Source organism: Folsomia candida, unplaced genomic scaffold (genome assembly GCF_002217175.1).
Source record: "Folsomia candida strain VU population unplaced genomic scaffold, ASM221717v1 Fcan01_Sc025, whole genome shotgun sequence".
Taxonomy (NCBI): domain Eukaryota; kingdom Metazoa; phylum Arthropoda; class Collembola; order Entomobryomorpha; family Isotomidae; genus Folsomia; species Folsomia candida.
In genome coordinates, this window is record NW_019091217.1 from 1,024,938 (window position 1) to 1,048,562 (window position 23,625).

Below are 23,625 nucleotides of genomic sequence, written 5' to 3' on the forward strand. Positions count from 1 at the left end.
GAAAGTACAAAGTTTACGAGAGCAGTAGTAGCATAGTAGCAGCAGTAGTGAACTGGTTGTAAAAGGAAACCAAGACCGGCCAAGTGGACGAACGGCTTAGTTTTGCGTGGACTTTTCTTGCGTCGCCAATGGAGTTGTCAGACCAAGAATAAGACGCCAACCAGCATGATGATGGCGGCCGGTGCAATTCACTGCACTAGATTGGACAGGTTTCGATTTTTTCTCCCAAATTGGATGTTCAGAAAGAAGAACTGAACAATAAATCAAGAGGTGCGCTATACTCTGTCATTTTAAGAAGATCTATAAATTTTGTGACAAAATAACAAAGCATGGAAAAAAGCGAAACAGACGAAATGCTCTCCAAGTAATGATCCTCATCCATAAACTCAAATGTGCTACGTAGCATTACCACTGGACCCTTCAATGGAGATTTGAAAGCGAATGATCAAACTTGTCAAGTGCACAACAATAATTGTTAAATGAGCAACCTAATAAAATGCAGTTTAGCGGAATTATTACGAGCTGATGATGGTCGATACGCACATGCACCGAATCACACCATAACATGTGCATTCTGCAATGAGCTGACAATGCACGATGGGGTGGAGGTTAGATTTAGTTTAATTGGAGTGGTTAATCAGTTGAGAAATTTATGACTTGGCCAGAGCAGTGGATTTTCTGAGGGAGCATACATTATTTAGCAGCCGTAGAGAAAAACACCAGCACAAAGTCGATATGAGTCCACGGTTGAAGGGTTTGATGTGACTGCTCTGCCATAAAGTCAATTACCGGAATGGTACTGCCAAGTGGTGCACCACGACCATAAAACTGCATTTCCTCAATTTCATTCCATCTTTTCGTCACGACAAAAAGTCAAGTTCGTGAACTTCACAAACGGATGGCTAGTCCAAGCTGCAATTGTGATGGTGTGTGGCGAACAAGGGGTCAATCGAAGCAATAACTTTTGCTTTAACGACGTCCATCCATGTCCACGAGAGAAAGCGCGCAGATAAAAACTTGATATGGAAGGATGTGGATATTTTGAACTCTCATTGTACACATGCACAGACGTACCCATCATAAAATTGATAAACCTATTAATATGTGTCCCATGTCAACTGATCTGACTTTTTTATGTGCTATGTAAAGTGGAAATAACTTAATTTGTCCTCCTATGTACATCTGTGCTCCTTCGTTTCAGCAAATTGACTCAAATAAATTTAATCATAATGTTCGAAGTATTTCTGGTGAAGGAGCATAAAAATTTAAACTTCAAACGAGTAATCGATATTTATTTCCAAGCTTGCATGATTCTCGTGTGAGCAAAAGGTTTTTGAGTACATGCGATGTGAATTAAATTGTAATTTGTTCCAAAAATATTCTGGAGAAAGTATCAAATTTTGAGCTCAAATTCGAACGAGAAATCGTACGTGATCAAGACAGGATGGCAATTTTTAAAGTGATGCAATGGTATCAGTTCAGTATCGTACCATGTGCACAAACTATATTTTCGCATGTTGCACTGTTCATTTTTCCAGCTGTAATTGGTTAAGAAAACTAAATATTTTCTTGTCGAATTCTTCCAGAGAAATAAAAGTTTGAGTTATTACTACAAATTAGAAGCATTCGTAATATGTGTGCAAGTGAGTACAAGTTGCAGCTTTGAAGTAAAGCTATAGCGTGTATATGTTTCCCAAAAAGCAAAGTGAAAGTAAGCAGAAAATTGCTGAATTAGTGAAACTTGTTCGCGTGATATGTAGTGCAGCGGTCATACTCGGATATGTATGTACTTAGGTTTCAGCTATTGGGCAGTATCGTGACTTACCTCCAATGTGAAGCGTTCCATTTGGCGAAATATTAATTCTTCCCCCATTGTTTCCGGAAGCATCAAATTCCAATTCCATGCCATTTTTTAACCATTTCACGGTAGGGAGTGGTCCAATCGTCGCTGCGCTACCACCACTTGAACTGGATGGACCCACCTCGCAAGGAATTGTGGCCATGCTTTTGATGGGGAGGGTTTGATTGGTGGGGAGGTGACTAATAATTGGCGGTGGGTCGTGTGAGGTGACTTCTAATCTGACGATGCTATCTCGAGACCCAGCAGCGCTTAGGGCAGAGCATACATAAACACCCGCATCCTCCCTCTTCGCTCCTTGAATGCGAAGTACGACTCCCTCAGGACCTTGGAGCTGCACTCGAGAATTCGCCTCAGAATCAGGGAGAAAGTACTGCGTGGAGCCCTCCTTTCTCCAACGAATCTCGGGAGGTGGACTTCCTACTGCAGCACATTCGAATTTCGCCACTCCATTTAATCCAATTCGCACGTCGCGTGGTCGAGTTGTAAACTTGGGCCTTGCTGTAAAGTCCACCGGAAAAAAGAGAGGAAAAAACATTAGTTTGTTTTATTTTCACAGTCACCTTGATTCAACCCAGATCGAGAGGAATCATTTTGTATTACATGAGCATGCTTTATTGTTGTTATCTCTGAAATTGCAATTTATACGGCTTTACGCAGGGAATCAAATCTTAAAATGTTTCCATCCTATTTTCCCCAGTGTGTGTCCAGGGGCACATAAATACTTCTCCCGAGGCTGTGTCACTTCCTCACGCGGCACGGCACATTGTGATCACGTGTGTGCGTGGGGAAAACATGTTTCGTTTCGAAGCAGGAGAATTGGAGAAAGTGCATTTATCCACAAAATCTTTCCCCTCCGTCTCTGTAATTCGGTGGACAGGAGCTGAATTACGGAGGAGAATCTTGAGATAAAAAGGAAATTGTGCTCCTCTCGTCATCCACTTGGAAATTAGGAAAGGGGAACATTTATCACTGCTAACGGCGCACTCGTGATGCACTGAATATTGAACAATTGTACATGTTACCTTCTCCTGCCTGCTCACACTATTGCGATGGCAAAAGGTTTTTTGAACTTTCCTTAGAAAACCAAGTGTCATGTGTCCAACTTGGCACACGGAATTTAAATATAGAAACATAATTCAGAGGAAACTTTTGATGACATGTTGGAGATTTTATAATAAGCTCGGATTCATAAGTATGGTATACACATATACGACGAAATATGTACGTATGAAGGGAATTGTGGAAACCAACTTTCGAGAATTTGCAGCACATACTTGAACCACACATTATGCATATTGAACAATACTCTACAAGCAAAATCCCAACCATCTGGCATGTAAATGATTTTTGACGACAAAAGTTTTCAAACAATCATGGCCATATTCCCAGCAGAGGGATATGTAAATTTCTACCACCCAGCCGCCCTGCCCGTCCAACAACCAAGAAGAACGAATCACAGTAATATTTAACAAGACCAAGAATCTCAAAATGCGTTTTCAGTGCTGGTTTTTACATTTTATATGTCTTGTCCAGAGGAATATTATGAAACCAATTTAATTGACACGACATGACAGCTTGCGATTGAAGCGCGTTTTGCATTGCGTCAAGGGTGCATTATAAAACAATGCAAGTTTTTTTTCACCAGCGCGTATTACTGTCCACTCTGAACAGAATAGTGAATTCATGCACACAAGCAAACTAAAAATAAAAAAGTTTGGTCAATTACCATCTAAATGGTGCGTAAATTATGGAAATGAAATGACTGAAGAAATGGTAATTCACGCATCTCATATTTAACCGAACTTAACATCACCGCTTAACACGCCTCCTATTATTACCACCAAGTCAACGACGACGTGTGAATGATTCAACGATCGTCACGTTTCGAAGCCTGTCCACGTCTCTTTTTTTCTCTGGAATGAATGGATGGACTCGAATGTGAAACTTGAGAGACACTCCTTTCCCATTTCGTCCGAGTGGTAGCCTCCCTTTAATATCTATTCACAATTATTCAATTAAAAAGGTGGGACAAGCTCGGACTGAATGCATGACGAAGCAGTTATGGCTGTCAGTGTGTACAAGACTTAAATCATTGTTTGCGGTAATGTCTCAATAACCCATTTCAATGGGAAAATGTAGATCTTTCTCCCGTACATGGGACAATTTGATGTTGAATAGTTTAAAAAATGACGTGAATAAATGAAATCGGATATCCCATTGCACTTAACCTTTTAACTATGGGTTCAACGCTTCACTTGTGCGATAGAATGCAGACAACGTCTGATTCTACCTAATAGTTACTCCAAGGTACATTTGTATCTTTAATCTCGTCCATTCGTACCACATCTTATTCCACATATCTTCACCAACCAAAGCTATGTATGTGATTTATTAATAGCCTGTTGAAAGTGAAACTAACTTGGTTATCATTATCTTTAGTGGAGCATTATACATATTTGGATTTGAGGATTTCACATGAAATTTGCTTCTGGAAGAATGTCTCAATTTACAAGTAGAAAAAGGTCTCGCTTGAGACATTTAATCTACACTCAACGTAATTTCTGTTGATTCAGAACGAGACAGTTATTCAACTCGGCACAATGATTTACTTACAATTTAGTTTGAACTTGACTCTTGTGTGTGTTTATGTAGTTAGCTGCTGCTGATGATGATAGGAGAGACTTTCATGTAGTGTGGATGTATATAGTGAGTGGCATTTTAATGGTTGAGTAGTTTTGGTTCATAATGAAAAATGTGGCTTTTATTTTAATAACTGCTCTTGGTTTCCTCCTCACCCTCGGAGACGACATTGCTCGCACTCACTCTGGATTCGGTGCCACTAACGAGTTATCTGACCAAGAAGAAGAGTTGGAAGTCACTTCATTCATCGTTTTATCACTTCATCGTGTCTTTCTCCAGTTTAAGAAAGCCCCAACGGAGAGCTAAAACTTGGTCTTCATTATAATCGTCTCCGTCTCTGTTTGTGGTGGTGTCGCTGTGTTCGCTCTGTTTTATTTACGACTCGTGATAGTGGGAATGATACCATTGTGTTGTTGGTTGAGGAGGTTATGCAATGCATAATGTCCCATGGCAGACACGAGATAATAAACGCCATCACCACAAGCTCAACCAACCATTCATCTTGACGAGATGTGCTATGCTGGCACTGGAGGCTAAATTATCTCTTTATCTAGGCAACACCATTGTGTTTAGGGAAAACTAATCTGTTTTCTTTTGGGTAAATGCCGTGATGATGGAGTTGTAGCCTTCCTTGAATATATGCAAGTGTACTACGCAAACACGCCACGCCAAGTTTTCTACTGGACATTTCCAGTCGTCTCAATTAATGCTGTTGCTCTTCTTTTCCCTCCAGTCCCATCAATCGATTCTCCATTACATTTTACGTAAATTACATGCCTGAGACTTGCTTACATTCGTCATTTATAAAACCACATGCAGCAGGAAAATGTGGACCGGATGGGGTCGAAAACTGTTGACTCTGCTCAAGAAGGGATCGAAACTGTCGGTAAGAAACGGATGAGACAAGGATTTGCACGATAATGGAAAACTACAACTACAAGAAGTTACCAGTTAAAAAAAAGTAGAAGAAAAGTTCAACTCGAGTCTCTGCTTAGCTCTCCATTAGTTCTATTACGCCAAGGATAAGATCAAATTAAATCTTTCCTCCTCCTTCTCCAGTACCCAACTCGTAATAAAAAACTGGAAAAGAAACTTTGTTAAACTCACAGTGGGGGATCAAACATGAAATCGTGTGCCAGATTTTACCTAATTACCTCAAGATTAGTTAGATATGCGTCTCAACAACATTTCACAGTCTTCCCCATTTTAAGAATGACAATTTGAACACGAATTCACCTGACCAAACTGATAGTGTGCTCATTCAATTAATAGTTTCTACTTATTTTTCACGAAAATTGTGAACACGATGTTCGGGAACCCTTCCTGAAGCTCATCCCCACCAAAAACTCAATGTACGTATACCAGCGCGGCAGTCTATTAGGTCACAACGGCATTTCCACCAAGAACGGGTTGACTTTAACTATTCCGCTTAGTTTGTACATCTTTACTCCCTCGCCATGGTTCAGTTCAGTTAGGAAGTAAGATATTTAAGAGTTACGATCTCATTATTTTTAACGGAGGGAGGAATCTTGCTCCGAATGCAGAGAGACTTTTACAATCTGTATGTTCTCCTCTCTCCTGAATTTACTTGCCAGAGTTTAAAAGTGAAAAGTTGGTTTACTTACAATGAACAGTGAGTCGAGCAGCGGCTCGTATACTTCCAAGATCATTATTTGCCTGGCAAAAATATATCCCTTCGTCTTCCATCCGGGCTTCTTTTATTTTCAATCCCCCATCGATCGGCTCGGTCCTCCCACCACTTGGCATGTTGCTGTCTTGGCGGAACCAACTGACTTCGGGTGGGGGCATCCCTCTCACGTCGCACAACAAGCTCGCGTCCTCAGAAACGAGAACGGTAACGTCTTCGGGTTGCTGACTAAAGTATGGTTTTTCTGTAAATCAACAAGAAGCACATTGTGAGTAGGCAAAGTAGCCAATAATTTGGCAAATGAGATGAGACGTAAACTTTCTTGTCCGAATAATGCGTTCGGTTGGTTTCCGGCTAACTTCCGTTTCTGACATGAAATCTCTTGACGAAAAAGAGAATATTTGTTCAGATAAAAGCAAACTTGCTGCCATTAAACACAAATGAGCTCGGATCGAAAGTACGACGTGCTCATTTGGAATAATTGAGGTCGTGTTTTCACGTCATTTTACTGAATAAAGTCATTCATTCTCGTTTCGTACGTATTTGTACACCACAACTGACAAACCATCCAAATCTACCACAGCATCAACAGAAACACGCACAATTTTGCGTATTATTACAACTACGACTGCATCTCATCGCCATCTCATGATCGTTATGATGAGGGAAATGAGAGAATAAGAAACTTACGATTTACGCTCAAAAGGACTTCAGGAGTCGTTCTTGTTCCCGCAATGTTGATGGCCAAACATTGATACCTTCCAGCGTCAGTCGCCCTCACATCTGTGGATTTATTTTATTAATGGCCACATGCATATTCGACTCCATTATATGGGCATCGCTATTATATTTATACGTATGAAGCTACCTTTGATGACGAGATTGCCCATATCATTCGAAATCCGTCCGTTACCACTGAAAAGCAAGGAGAAGCGATAAATTAGCATTGGTTATGTGTCTGCGTGACGCGTCTCAAATTTCCAGCTCTAATCGGAATGAATGATCTAGATTTTCGGGTTAAATTTTAAAAACCATTAATCTCGCCCAAAAAAGTGGAGAATCAGTGAACGAGATCAATGGAGCAGAACGGAAAAAAGTGTTGGGATTGGAGTGCTAAGGGCACTTTCATGTCGAGGATAAGCATAAGAGTTGCTGGTGTTATGTGATCCCTGAGGACAACCAACAAGTCAAAGTCAACTCCACTCCTCGACTTTATCTATCTGATTCCGAGGCGGCGGCGGAGAAGCAAAGTCTTTGATCCAATAAAACTTTTAGATTAACTCCAACGCTTTTCCTCCACCTCGTCGCCAGCTGCTTTTTATTGTACCTGATTTTCCAAAGGAGGGGACTGAATTGGCAAACTTTGGACATTATTATCTGCTTCCACTTTGCTTACCTGGGCATTCGGGTTTCCACGTTTTGACCGTTTCGATGCCACATTATAGTTGGCTCAGGCCTGAAAAATTTATAAATTATGAAGAAGATGGTATTACAAGAATAAATTATGTAGTGCTAATTAATGCATGTATCTAAAAGTAGGAATAGACTAATAGACTATCTATATATATATTTTAATATTTTACAACATGTTGCATGTGGGCTGTCACATTCGAAGGACACATTTGTAAATCTTGCTATTTATCTAACAAGTAAGTGCATCACTCGATGAAGTGAGTTTCGAATTGGATAATAAATTGGACCATTTGCAGATGAATAAATTAACGAATTAACGAAAAGAAAAGCAACTAAAGTGACCAGATACTTACGTTCCACGGGGGGGCTGACACTTAAATACTGCGGTTTCACCAACGAGTACTATGGGAAAAAATAGACAGGAGTTAGATATATTATAATATAGTCATTTGGTAATTCACTAGTACCTTTGGTGTTTTGTGGCGTAACTCTGAAATCGTCTCGGATAACTGGAAAAAATACAAAAACAAAATTCGTGTTACAGACAGTCATTAAACCCCAAAGGAATTGGTGACATCATTCTTAACGGGAAACATTATAACTCGGTTTCGGGGTCCGGACCGATTTTTTGTAAAAATGTGTAAAATTTAAACAAAATCTGCTTCCCAATTACATTAGGTTGGTCTTATTCATTTTGTCTTTTCGAACTTTGTTTCTGAAAGTACATACATATTCTTGGCATCAATAATGAGCTACAGATTCAGTTGCATGATAATGGTAATTATATGGTGCACTTGTAACTGTTCAGCAGCATGATTTAATCATGAGTCCAACACCTGATACCATATGTTCTAACTGAATTACACCAATTATTGCTTCTGAATGAGAATTCCTTTTCAATTTCATTCTCGAATATGAAATTGTTTGGTCTGGTGGTGTGTGTAAGTGCATCAGCATAGGCTACAAAATTCATTTTTGTGCCAGATGGCAGAATAAATATGCAGGGTCCACTTGAGTCAAGTACACTTCAAGTTTGATGAACAACATTGGTAATTGTTCACCCTATCATCAAATACGTATCTTAACAATGCATCAACCCTTTTCACCATGTCATCAACAGGACGTTCAACTGAAAAACTCGTGCATATGCAGTTGTATCAAATGCGTGTGTCCATAATCCTTCGCTGGTGTGCCAAGTGTCAGATTATCGAAAAGGGTCCATTTTCTACCAAGTCTCATGAGTTTATTCGTATGTATTTGTGTGATTATGTGCAGATATGGAAGAGAGAAAGATATACTTGCATACTTCGGTGTATATGATTCAACTTCAAGTCAACTAAACATGGAGATTTTATGATAAGCTCGACATCTGTTCAGCGAGTACTTGGCCAGATAAGTTTGCAGGTATGCACAAAGCACGAAATCATCCAGTCATGAATTCCAGAACAACAATATTATTGCATGGCCCATCACTCGTATGCTCATCCATTGAGAACCTGTCAATCACAAGGCCTCCGCATGTGTATAGAAAAGGGGACCCATGACCCTAGGCGATTGAGATCCGATAACTAAAAGTACCGCATTAAGCCACGCTACGCTAAAATACGTACGAACGCAATGCAACCCACTTCACGCCACACAAAAGGTGAACTGAGAAACTTCGTCATTCAACTCATGTTCCAACTTATATCCAACTTTTTCTAAGTTGAGGATGACTAATCCACCTTCAGTGAAAATTAAATGAAATGAAAATGGATCAATCATCAATCAGAAAGAAAGGATAAGAATGCCTGCGAGTGAGTACTAAATAGTTAGCAGGATGATGAGTTCAGGTGATCTGCGTGAAACATCCAATAAACTCGCACCCTGAAATTAACCTTATGGCACGACATTGGTTTTTACCCCTCTCTCAGCCATCCATGCATGGAAAACACGGCAACAAGGGGATTTATTTATGACGTTGAACACCAAAAATGATGCCTTTTAAAATAACATACTGCCCAGTGAACCAATGCTGACACCCAGGGCCACAAATAAATATATAACCATGTTATGCCTACATACGTACATTTCCAAGTTGTTCAGACGAAACGAACGAAATAAAAAAAAACACCTGGAATCTCGGACAGAAAGAGGAACCCAACCGGGTTGGATTTTTTTCCTAGGACTCAAAGTCCCGACAATCCGAAAAGTGCAGTAGACAGACATGGACACATCCTCCTGCCAATTCCAAACCTGATAAACGTCCAGGGCACCGCAGTTAATCCTTCCGGGTGGTGTACACGATTACCCTGTTTTTAATCTTTGTAATGGTCTTATCCAACTACACACCAAAGTGAATTTCTGTGTTGCTACATGCTTTCGAGTGGAATTTCACAACTGAGAAGGCCCCCCGCAAGGAGACATGAATGAATTAAGTAGAAAATAATCCTAATTCACATCTCTCTCTATTCTGGTGCATAGAAGCAAGGACATGCATTTTCTACCATTTAGGTGAATTGATCCATTCAGGGTTCACTAAAGTTAGTTGTTGTTGATTTGGAGGTCATCCAGCCTTTGTTGATGCAAGTTTTGAGTAGCACGACCCATGACCCATCTCACTAATGTCAATGAAACCAATAATTATTCCTACATGTGAAAGGAAACACATGATCTAAATACGTAAGGGAAACTGCTGTGCCAGTCGTGGATGTTTTTCATACACACATGCGTTCACAGTACGTATATTACAAATGGAAGGATGTGCGCACGTTAGATAAACTTACACGGGTGAATTGGAGGATAAGATCAGTACTTTCTTATGCCAAATCCTGTCACTCATTCACCCACACCACCACATTTACTACAAAAGACTCTTGTTTCATTCGTGGGTGGCTGAGTTACGTTTACGTTGCCATCCTTTCTTTTGTCTACCGTAGTTCAAGTAGTGGAGATAAGGAGGAAGAAAAACAAAGAGATGGTTAGCCAAGTATTTGCAGGGAGGAACTAGTAACTTTGCATCAAAAAATGGTCACAGGCATTTTATCTACAAAACCACAACTAACCAACAAAGCATTCTTCTCCATTTTGTCGAGGAAGAATGGCATGGATAACTTTTCAGTGCATGGAAAAAGTGAGGCGTGCATACATTTCAAAATTTGTAGACCAGCAAGCGCAAATGTTTCGGTGTGGATGAAAAAGAATGAAATGCTTTTGGGACTTACTACACGCGTCAAATTTCATAACACACTTTCTCTCTCTCTCTCTCTCTCCATTTCGGCCAAATTGAATTGGCACAAAAAAGGCGAGAAATATAAAATGTTGAGCAAAGAGTTATTGTTATTGGCTAGTGGGACGTTACATTTGTCTAATACTGGAAACGATGCCATTCATTCGTTCAGCCATGCATAAAATTTGCAATTCTCCAGTCAATTTGATGCGTAAACAAGGCATTCATCAATTCAATCTTGAGCCATTCCAGCCAACAGTTTAATAGGAGAGCCGAACAGTCAATTCAATAGTGACGGAATAATTCGGGCTTTCTTTAGCTTAGTCCCTGCCGAATGGATGAAGCTAATACTCTGTATATTAGCTGTATAGCAAGAGAATGGCTTATAGCCATTTGAGAAGAGCGTGAATGTGAATCCAATCCCATTTAAATTTCAAATGCTGGAAACCATCCGTTTTGTTTCTGGCCAAAAGAAGACGATGAAGAAGACAAGGCCGACGGGCAGAGTGGTTGATGTTGAGTAGCTGGGATCAGCAGACGGAGATGAATGGTTTGGTAAAGTTTGATAAACCAAAACACTAAATTTCTCCCGAGGTAAAAACCGAATTGCTCCACTTGAGAGAAATGCAATGCAACGATCTCAATGAAATGTTGAGCATTCGCGTTCATTTATATCCAAACAGCCCTAAACCCTCGCACGTAAAAAAGTGGTGCGGGTGGAAATGCTCGGAAAGCGAGGCGGATGGAGGAGGATCACGTTGAAGCCGATTCTGCTAACTACCAACAAACTAATCTATGACCATTCTACAAACCGAAGGAAAACACTGTAATAATCTGGATGCTTAGTGCTCCGACAGAAAGTCAACACTATTTGTATCCTCAATCTTTGCATTTGTTGAAATCGTATGCATTTTACTGTTACATTAGCTTGCAGCAAAAAAGTAGGTTCGGGAATCTACAAAATTATTTACGTGTAGAAATACTCTGCATTTTAGAAATTCTTTTCAGCCTAAAAAGGATGCATAAATTCATTCACTTTTTCCGTCGACATCACCACAGATGAGGGCATTAATCTAACCGAATATACATGCCGACTTAACTATATCCGCATACGTTCATATGTACATATGCATGCTCACATAATCTATGTACGTAGAGCTAGAGACTATACGTCACATTATCTTCGCATATAGCTTACAAAACAGAACTAACAAAAACTTCATCTACAGTTTCAGAAAGAATACAAAGTTTAGCTTTCCATACACTCGCTCAGCTTCGCATTAGAAATTTACACTACATATTCTCTATACTTTTCTATTTTCATCTATTTTGGCCACATGAAATATGTAGATCCCGAAAGTTGGAAAGAATGGGTATTTCGAATCTGAGCTTTGATAGTTGCTTGCTACGTATGCAATGTATTACATATTGAGGATATGCATGTTTCAGCAAGCTGAGTCAACTTGGAAATGCACATAAAATCGGAGCAAATGAAGAGATTATTAAGAAGCAACAGAAATTGAGGATGACATCTCGACACTTGGACTTCACCGTTTGACTCTCTCATATCTTCACTCAACACCGGCATCCAGAGAGTAAATCCAGCATCCTAAAAGTGCAACAGCATGTGGTGCGTGTGACTCAATTTGTGGTGATCGTATAATATCCGACATGTCAACTCTCCCTTCTTCAAGTCAGAGTGAAGTGTTCAACCAGAAATGACACGAGTTTTTGGGTGACATTCTCATAATACAAAGTTACGATTTGCTGTCATTGCCTTTCTACAGCACACCCATAAACATTTTGTGGTGATTATTTTTTCGAGTATTATAAATAGGAGACACGACTAGGAAATTCTCAGTGCTTACTTAAATCAGACCCCAAGACGGATTTAAAATATAGCACAATGTTGATTATGATTATTAAATTCTTATCTTATCAAAAGCCAAACAGGGTCCACCTGTGTGTATTTCAATGTCGATGTCCACGTCAGGCCGAAGAGCTGACAGGCAGACCGGGGGATGATTTCAACTTTTGATATATAAAAGATGATGATGATGATCCAGAAGACAGCTGAATGGCTTCTTAATGTTCTCTCCGATGGAAATGTTCGCTCCTTCCATTGTCAGGCAAAGAAGGAGGTGAAATATATGCTGGCATTATTATGTCCTGATAGCAGAGCCAAAATGGGAGAGAACCATTCTCAAATAGACCAATAAATTAACCTGACTGCTTCTTGGGAGATCCTTAAATCGAAATTGAAGTAATTCTATCATTCCCATCTAAACAACTGCGAGAATACGAGATAATAAAAACAGGAAATAAAAACTGAATCATGCAACATTAATAAAGTTATGCGACCGACGGCGGCCTACAAATATGGGCAAAGTTGGTTATCACAATATCATGAAAAATGGCAGGATGATGAGAGATGACGACGTCCATGCAGGAAAATGCCTTAAAAGTTTCTTAATATGCATGTGCGGGTCACATAATAATAATAATTCATTTTGTCACAGGCTCACCAGCGTGACCAACAGCGTTCACAAGTACATTTTCAACTGTTGGCTACGAGCGGATCATGTGCCAGACATGCAACAAATTTGCCTCGAACGATATGTCCGTTCACCACCTTACGTTAAAATTAAAGTCACATCACGAGGCATCCAGTGAACAATTGTTCACGTTGAGAAGAACATTTAAAAATTACTTTTACACAAGGGATCGTCGGAAGTGCTTTGTAAGTGGATGACATGGTGAGCACTCTGGCAGTGACAGGAGGCGAGATACAAAATTAATCGAAGAAATCATTACTATGCAGCGTCTAGGAAAGTTTCTCAAGTCATGAGAAGGCTAGGCCAGAGGAGAATAAAGCTATAAATCCGCTTCAACTTGATGGACCAAACACTTGCGTTACCGATTGTGCATGGTGTCGTCGAACATTTGTCTCCAGACCAGAATTTTAAACTCGACGCCAGGATAAAGACACTATTAAGATGCCAATGCGTTCCTTGCGCATGATAATCACGTATCCCATCGATAAGAAAAGCATGTATTTTCATCATCTTAATTAGGAACTCCGGATGCGAATTTGGCATATTCCTCTAAATACACAACCAACATGGGGCTACGGGAAAATTATGAGTATTCCATGTTTATTTTGCTAGCTGATAAAATTGTAATCCAATGCAATCAAGAGAGGTATCAGAGTTCAAAATAAATGCAAATTATCCACCCACTTGCATTTTAAGCATAAATCTTGGTAATCATCGAAGCATCCTCAGCTGCGCAATCATGTCATGTTAAGTGACAAGAGCTCCGACTGCGTAATGTCAGTGGAACGCGTAGCTAATCTTAATATGCAAAAAGTGACATGACGGCCCAAGAATCAGAAATTGAAGATATCGAAAGGTAAGATCTTGATGTTGGGCACCACGCAGAGAACTCCTCGTTGGGAACTCTTCACAATCACATTTGCATCATTATTCCTCTCTCAAGAATTAATAATATCCTCGTCGTCGTCGGGAATGTGAGCATGTTTGCAACCAGCGAGTGAAGAAGCAGATGCCAAATTAATAAATAATCGTTATATTAGCATTCGTTCTGTTGTTGCTAGAAATTGCGTTTCGCACCGTCCGTAACCATCTCCCCCTTACGCTCCTTGCCAATAATAAGACTCCAGCAGCTAACAAGCAATTTATTTATTTATTTTTGAGAGGAAATTAAAAACAGCTTGGGCTTCCTACTTCATAAATGCTACCCCACAAACTACCACGCACACAAACGAGCCATGTGCTCCAGCACGAGAATACCAAAATTCAGCAAGTATAGCTCAGCAGTGATCTCATGGAGTATGCATACATACATATTTACTTGGTTGCTCCAAAGAAATAGAACCAAGCTGGGCTCGCAAATTGCTTTTGTTGCCAGAGTCTGCTGGAAGTGAGACTATTGTGCAAGTACGTTCATTTGTGGCGACATTATGTGGCTAACAAGAGGAAACTCGTGGAAAAATGCGTCATTTTCGGGTAAAATATCAGCATTTTGCCAGGAGTTTAAGGAGGCTTGTTAACATTTGATCCAAGCAAAACTGTTAAAACGTACAGGCTTTAAAGTTGTAATGAAGCTAATAAAATAACCATAATTTTAAATTGCCGTTGTCCATAAATAGATCTATGTATGAAAGAAAGAAATATATCAAGTTTGGCATAACAAGAGGAGATAGATGTCCCCTTTAGCTTGTGGACAATGGTGTTACAAAGTGAAAATTTTCATATCACACTTATCGACTGATTCATCAAGAATTTAGAGTTTTATGCGACATATCTGCTTGTATAGGGAAAGCGATTGATACGAGTTATCGTGTCATTCAGGAAATTCAACACCAGGCAGAAGAATATAACACCTGAACCGAATCCAATGTTTCCTGACCCCACAGATACACACATATTACAGGCATTCTCATACTAGATATATTCAGAAAAGGGATGGGTTATTACCCCTCCGTGGATGGAAAACTACTCTCTTTCTGCTGCATGATGAACTTGTAAGTAAAAGAAAAACACGGGAACACGACGGGCAATCCGGAATGGATTGAATTGCATTCCAATTTCCATTATTACCTCCATTTCAGCTCTAATGTTGCTCCCCGTAGGGCTCAAAGGCATAAATTACCAATAAAGAAGATGAGTAAACTTCACAGGGACTGAAAATGAGGTGTTTCATCACAGTTGTTTTTTTTAGAAATAAAATAGGGTCATCGATCCAACACATCCCCACCACTATCACCACCGCTGTGCTGCTGTTGAGGAACAGGTCTAACGGTTCATACATAAATACACAAACTAATCTGATTAATATAAATGAAAGATTGACATTTGGTAAAAAAAATCAATTGAATCAACAACAATGTAACGAGACATTTGAAGCTTCATGAGAAGGACTTGGATTGAAAACTGCTTCCAACAACGAACGAAATAAAGAATAATAAATTGTATCAAACAGAAAAATGACAATAAACCAAATGCATGCGTCAATCATCTTCACTCGTTTGATTGGCAGATTCACAATACTCACAATTTAAATTCTGCATGCAAAAACTACACATTTGCAGATTCAAGAAGCTTGTGAATACTGATTCATAACAAAATCTGTTTGGCTTTCGGTCAGACTACAACTTTTAAGAAATGGAATGAGTCAATATTTTGGAACAAGTGGTCGTATCAGTTATGAGAACGGAAGGAAGCGAGTAAAATGCACACACGGAAAACAAAGCAATTGTAGTAACGAAAGTGAGTCTATGCACTCCAGCAAACGTGCGACACGACACACAATTAATCGACCGTTGTCGTCGTCGTCGGAAGGAAAGTGACATCGTAGTGTTCGCCCTTCTCCTTCCTCCCCTCGTTCCTCGTCCCATGTTCTGCCCAAAATACCCCAACCAACAAAACACAGCAGTAAAAGTGAAAGAATAGATACATACACAGCTAATAATAACCAGCCAAAAGACAATCGTGACACTGGAAGCGAGAGTCGTTCGTTCGTTCGTTCGTTATGTCATGTAAAATTTGAGTCAGACATTGGACAGATTGATTGGCATTCAGGTGCATAAGGTACACAAACGCATTTGAGGAATAATTGGGGGGAGCAGAATAAAATAACGCCGAGCCTCCTCCACCTACAGCAACACTGTTGCAATTATGTACCACCTCTCTACATCTGCATTGAAATCAACTGTTCTTTGTACAATCTCATGATAAATTTCCAATCTTCATTATTCACACAGAGAGAAATGCATTTGTTCATTCATTCATCTGCTATTCAGCCTTTCGAGCTGGAAATCCTAGTTTTCAACTCAAATCCCTGCATCAAATTAAACACTGTCAACACGGGACGTTATTGTGAGCAAAGTGAAATCTACACTCGTTAATCATGAATTTCATTTGTTTTCCATCAATGGAAACAAATCTGGAATTTAATAATATTTCACTTGGATTCAGAAATCTGGAAATGCTCAAGAACAAAAGTTGCCAGAGCAGAGTTGAACTCAAATTTTGCCTTTTTGTCCATATATTGCACATCGGCGGGTCTTGTAGACTGCTCGTAATTACGGCGTTGCGTTGCATCTCCATCTCCAGGCTAATTACCTACTTTAGATTTTAACTATTGTTATTGTTATTACGACATTAGCATGTATGCATTCAACGTCACCATAAATGCACATTGCACAGCATACCCATTTATATGTATAAGCAGTGGATAGCATGGATTCTAAATATTCCTGCTAATGTGCACTCACCCTCCAATGGTTTCGTGTTAAGACAAAAAGTTGTGTAATTTTCAAGGAAAGAAGGAGCCATTACACAGTTTAAAACTGCATTTTGAACACCATTTCCAAAACTCTTGTAAAACTTTGGAAAAAGGGTGAAGGATGAAAGTGAAGTCAAAGAGAAGGGTCGAATATGCAAAAAATGCACTGGCCGTGGTGTTGGCGCGTGTGAAGGAAATGCGATGCAATAACAATAATCATAATTCAAATTCAAAAAACCAAGAAAACTTTTAATCTAATAAAACTTGAGCATGCATTTGGGAGTTTAGGAGGAAGGGGAAAGATCAAGTTCAAGGTTTCCAACAATTTTCTTTCCCTCCGTTATCAAAATCCTTAACGAAGGCGTTATTTTCATTCTTACGCTTGCGATTTTCGTTTTCGTTTTACGTTCCCTCAAATAATTTCTGAAGACTGGATAAGAGCGAAAATATTGCGTAACACAGCAGAACTTATCACATCCTAACGTCTCCATTGTCTCAGTTACGTTTAAAAAATTAAAGTCTCCAAGATTCATTACTCTTCACAACTCGCATCCATCATCCTCTCAAGAAGAAGATGATTCTCCTTTGTCTCGCCCCTCCAGAGCGCAAAGCTCGTCGTCCTTTCCTCCCTTGTCATCACGAGTGAATGAGAAATATTTCTTGTTATGAAATAAATGAAGTGGATGAGATGGAGATGAAAACTTGAAGAATGGAGAGAAAATAGGAACTTTTACTTCATTTTCTCCTCACACTCTCCAAACTATAACTTTGAACCGAGATAATGGAGGTACACGTAGAAACACATTCACGCCGCTTTCACGACGAGCACCTCGATACGAGAGTCGGAAAGAGAAGATTAAATGACGCTGTCTATTTTGGATCAGAATTTGATACTGCAAATTTCTGGAAAACTAATTTACTTTACTTCTCTAAAAAATATCCGAGTTATGAGGAAAATACGTGCACTGATGGTGCATTTGGAATGGGCAGTAGTGGTGGGTGGTAGAAAACATTACTTGGCATCATAACAAGGGTAGAGACTTTCTCCGCCACCCACCATCACGGCCACGACCATGTCACATGGATGAGTTCCAAGTGGGTGTAATAAGCACTACTTAGCAGAAGCAATTTCATTCAACTTGGGGGCTTGAATTCAGTGCAAAAACGAGAGCAGGAAGCAACCGTAACCGTCACCACCCAACGACAAGGACGAGGAGAAAAGAAGAGAAAGCGTGGATATCTGACTTCCTAGTTCCCGTAAAGTAAGAGCCACTTTCTCAAGCATAGAAGAAAAGCAACTCCAACATCTTTATGTTCTGCCTGGTTACATTAATCCCATCTGCTTCAATTTCTGCCAGCCATGCCTTGCCAAGCAGGAGAAGAAAAGTAACCAAGGACAAACCAGAAGACCAGAAACCAACCAAGTTGTTGTTCCTCCTACAATAATACAAGCCTCTTGTCAACTTCAACTCTTTCTCTCTGCAAGAAAATTACGAGGACTCGTCTGAAATCAAATAAATACTTGGTGCACATTGTGCACTGCACAATAACGGCAAAATTTTGGCGTCTCTGCTTCGTAAATATAAAGCAGAAAGTATAAATGTACACAAGTTTTTTCTCTTACCCAAAAGAACCCAATGAATCACTGTTGTTCAGTGTTGTACTCATAAAATATGTCACAATGCGTAGATTGCATGTTTTTTGGTATGATTAAGCATAAAACATACGCACTGTGTGTGTGTATATTTACCATATTATATTTTTCATGGCTTTCAATTTAACTTTGGAGGACAAGTTGAAAAGAAGAAGACATCCAAAGCCTGTGCATTTTGGTGACAAAAATGCCCGCGTAAGAAAGAATGATATCCTCAGAAGCCTTTGTGCATACGTCTTAAGCTTTGTAATATCACATGTGTATTTACATTCAGCTTTATTACATTTCCTTATTCCGTGCATGTATCCCAAGACCAACGCCGACACTTGACTGTCTTTCCCTTCGTTCGTGATGGAGAAAGCAGTCCTCGCAGTGGAACAACTTGTGCAGGAAAGTACGATTTCCTTCCCCACCGCCATAGTTTACTTTTTGGCTTTATTTTTAGCCTTCCTTGCAAAATGTGGTTCTTGTTGGCAGCAACCTTGTAATTTTTGGATGGCTAATGCGAACATACGCATTTCCGTTCGTGTCAGGTTCCATCTTAACGAAAGTACACAACCTGACAACGAACCCGAAATGGTCTCGCGTGGAATAAAATAAAGTCAACAATGTCGCCACAACACGGAATATTCCAAAGTTGATAATCATTCAATGTTCAAAATGATGGAGACCTTCTTCTTCAAGATTCTGCATTATGCATTTCGGAGCTCACGCATTGCAGTAACTGCAGGCTGGTGCAGAAATGCGGTTTCAGAAGAACAAATATATTTTACCTCGTTGCTATTTTAGTCGTCTATTTTCTGGAGAAAGTCCCAATGTCAACAAATTTCCTTGGCCTAAAGCAAACGTTGTTTAACTTGCCTCGCCTACCTTCGCTCGTCTCTCTCTCGCGAAGAAAGTGGAAGTAGGAAAAGAGCCGGTTGGGAAGACATATTGAATCAACGGATGTAATGCGTGTAGGATGGTGGAAGAAAGTGAAATTGACTTTCTCTCGTGACATCCGGAGTCTCATCACTCAACCAGCGCATCAAGATCATTTCATTTCATGCACTTTCTCCAAACTTCTTGACAGACAGAGTTGAAGAGTAAATCTTTCTTCTCGGAACAGGAACAGATGCGAAGATTTTTCCCAATTTTGAACAGTAAAAAGAAATTCACACACAATGTAAATAGCGGACAGAAAGCCCTCTTCCGTCGCTTTGAGCAGAGAGAATTTAGGGACAAATACAATAATAAAATGAAAACAATTCGCTCAAGAAACCTGCTCATTCAGTTATTCATCAGTCAGTCGACTTGGTTCTGGAAGGAGGAGGAGAGTTCGTTCGATTTCGCAAATATTATTATTGTGTGTCCTGGGGTTTCCATTTCCGCACTTTGCTTTCCCTGCCACATATTGGGCTCCAACTTCCATTTACCTTTCTCCATGTGAGGAAATAACTGCATGCATCCGAATATGTGGGAGACTCAATATTACTCTACTGACGTGCGTATGTATATTTAGCGCTTCGTTCTTTACGACAAAATAACAAACTTTAACTTTTCCTTATCTATCGATTTCCTTCAGATGTATGCTAAAAGTATGGACGGGAAACGGAAGACGAAAGAACAAACAAATCCATGGAGGCAAATTAATGGACGAGACGAAAAGTACTTAAATCGGCATAAACCTAAAATTGGTTTGGCATCGGAATAAAATAATTGAATAATGTCGCAAATCATGACGAAGTTGGGCACAATTCTCGCCTTCTCCAATATGACGAATGTATCCAGCATACTTGGTAGTATGTACGGCTAATACTACCAACTAACGAAATTAACAGTCATTACGCCATCCGTATTAGGCATATGCATGAACACCCCGTAATTTGAAATCGCAAAATAATTTCACGAAATCCGAAAATAGACCGGTGCATGTTCTGCTGAGTGCGTCTTGAGGTTCCTGCTGGATTCATGTCCAGTGTTATTAAGTGTTGACGTAGAATTTCCGAATGTCGAGCAACGCGGGGGAAAGCAGTCTTTCCGTCACTTATTCTCTCATCTGACACATTTCCTCGTATGTGGTGGCGTGTGTGTGATGTCAGACCTGACTAGTTACACAGGGTCCCCAAGTAATTGGAAAATATTGCTCCAGGAAGCAGACCAAGGTTTCCGTGTTTGCTTCTTCGTCTAAAACAATCGCTGTGCGTTCTCCAGACGTGGAATTGCAAACACCTAATAAGGGAAAAATTCAGTTGTGCTCGAGACCTGAGCGTCTCCCTCCTCGAACCCATCAACATAAACATAAATATATACTGCTCTCAGAATCCGACGAGCTGGCATGTATGGCACAGAAATTGTATTTAGTGGCGGAGGCAGTAATCCACGCACTGCTGGATGTGGGAGTGTATGTATTTATACCGAACAATTTCATTCCCAACCCTTTGATGCATGTCGGATGCATTTTGAGCACACGACTCAACAAACGAAAGAAATTGATCATGAACGAAACAGGAAAAAATGAAAATGCTTTTATTTTGACTGTAGCCGCAGTCACCTTCCTTATTCCATTATTCGATCAAAAGTAGCAGCGCATAATTCACTGGGGTTTTCGTTCTGGGGCGTTATCAACCTTGTGAAATGGAAATGCGAGTGGGGCACATTTTTTCCGATGAGGAGGGTGAGTAGAATGAAATATAAATGTATAATTTTTGTGGTTTACGAGGTAGATATCATCTCAGCAGAGTCCATCCAGTTTACGAGTTTTCTCTCCGATAGAAAGTAAACTACATACACACAACAGAATAGTTGATGAAACCCAACAAAAATGTTGTAAAATCTCCGAAATTTTGAAAACTGCTCATCCAGGAAATTACACAGACTATATATATAGAGCTGGAGGGTGTGTATACGTATATAAAAGTATACATAGCCAAACAACAACGATGGATAGTGGATTGTGCGTGAGCTGATGATGCACGAAACGGTTTTGTGCACGAGACACGAGACTCATTAGCACTCGCTAGTGATTTATGGGAACCAATTTCCAACACATCACATTCACCCGATGAAACCAAACAGTTTTGACAATGGCAAACTCTCTAATTGCCTTTCATGCTTCGTGAGTTCTTCTTTCGTCTCCGGCCTATGCACATCTTTCCCCCGTCGTCGGGATGAAGATTTCGGACGCCTGCCAAAAATCCGACGGAACTCAACTTTTAATTGCGATGCTAAGAAGAATAGATCAATTCATTACGTATTCAGTTCTATTCATAGGAAACGGATGAGTGTGGTTGGATACATGATTGACACACGCAATAATACATACGGTATATGTATTTACAATGTAAGTACACACGACTGCAGTGCACACACTGCAATCGTAATCAGGAGGGAACAAAATCAATATTTACATTCACACACCTTTGGATTGGCTCAAAACTAAAATTTGTAGATTTTATACAAATTGAATGAGAGTTCAATATTTTCCAGTGTTTTTGGTGGATTATAATTTCTCACGTGTGGGTCGATCGCTTATGAAAAATGTTAAAATATGCATGTTAACAAAGTTTTCCATATTTATCAATTTTTAAGTTTGTCGACTTTTATGAGGGCTGAGCATTTTCCAACCTTTTTCCCAGGACAAGGGATTAAAAGGGTCCTTTTGTTTTTATGCCTCATTAGAAGGGACACTTCGTTTGAGCATAACTCTGCGTAGTTTGTATGGTCACTTCTGACCACATATTATTACATATGTATGAATGTCTCCTATGTACTGTCAAAACCTTAAAACCAAGTTGTTTAATAAAAATCACCATCAGTCTAAAAATATCTTCCAGCGAGATCATTTTTACTTTCATGGTAGCAAAGCCGTTAGTTTGTATGATTCATATTGTTGGTCTCAACCTGCCTCATTGAGTGTCTCAAAAGTGCCCCAGTCTCAGAGTCTGTTAAAGTCTCACAACGAGAAGAACTGTTTCCTGTTCAACACTTGATAAACTGAAGTAGATCAGTGTTATTGTTGTGAAGTGAAAAGGTCAATTCATCAGTTAATAATAGCAGTAAGTCTCCACTGCCCAGTGCCAGTCTGGACGGAGTAAGCCTGTAAAAGTGTACCGTGAATTGGACCATTGTTTGGACAAGAGACATCAACCCTTTGACTCTACCCGAAGCTGAACCTTCCGCCCGAGGACGAGTTTTATTGAGGACGACCACTCTACCCAAATCCTGAGTTCCCGTCTACCAAATCTCGACCTTTTTCGATTCTACTGCTCTTTATTAGGCAAAGAGAAGGTAACAAGTCTATTTCTGTTTTTCGCTTCTGCTTTCCCTACTCCACAACGACAAGATGACATCAATAATCAAAAGAATAGATGTTACGCACATTGTCAAGCTAGACGACACCAATTACGCGAGGTGGAGACTTCAGATAACTTTACTTCTCAAGTCACATGACCTGTGGGAAGTGGTCAACGGCACTACCCAACGACCTGCAGATGAAGCACAACAGCCAGCATGGGATAAGAAGGATATACAAGCACAATCCATCATTGTCCCCACTCTCAGTGCCACTCAAACAAATCATATTTATGACTGCGCTACATCAAAAGCAATGTTTGACAAGCTGAAAAGCATCAATTCAGATTCAAGCTCGCTTAACAAGCAACATACCATGGCTAGATTCTTCAATTACAAAATTGGCAAGAGTCAGTCATTGATTGAAGCATTTGCAGAGGTGGAAGAGCTGGGCAGAAGACTAAATGAAATGGGAGTCGTCATGCCTGAAGCATCCATTGTCACAAAGATTGTCTCAAGTCTCCCTGACGAGGAGTATAATGCCTTCAAAAAGGCATGGGACAGCGTTCCGGATAAGGACCAGAGCATGATAATGCTACTTGCCCGTCTGAAGAAGGAGG

General features: G+C 39.9%; 1 protein-coding gene across 3 annotated transcripts in view; it reads right to left on the reverse strand.

Moving 5' to 3' along the window:
* The window catches only part of LOC110859373 (roundabout homolog 2), a 102,056-nt gene that overhangs the window by 11,660 nt on the left and 66,771 nt on the right, over nucleotides 1-23,625 (reverse strand). For all 3 annotated transcript variants that reach the window (XM_035859312.1, XM_022108320.2, XM_035859313.1), the window contains 7 exons: nucleotides 8,030-8,071; nucleotides 7,916-7,964; nucleotides 7,546-7,605; nucleotides 7,018-7,064; nucleotides 6,840-6,932; nucleotides 6,127-6,393; nucleotides 1,826-2,359 (listed from right to left, as the gene is read on the reverse strand). In XM_035859312.1, the coding sequence (XP_035715205.1) occupies nucleotides 1,826-2,359; nucleotides 6,127-6,393; nucleotides 6,840-6,932; nucleotides 7,018-7,064; nucleotides 7,546-7,605; nucleotides 7,916-7,964; nucleotides 8,030-8,071 (1,092 nt within the window). The remainder of the gene's footprint in view (nucleotides 1-1,825; nucleotides 2,360-6,126; nucleotides 6,394-6,839; nucleotides 6,933-7,017; nucleotides 7,065-7,545; nucleotides 7,606-7,915; nucleotides 7,965-8,029; nucleotides 8,072-23,625) is intronic.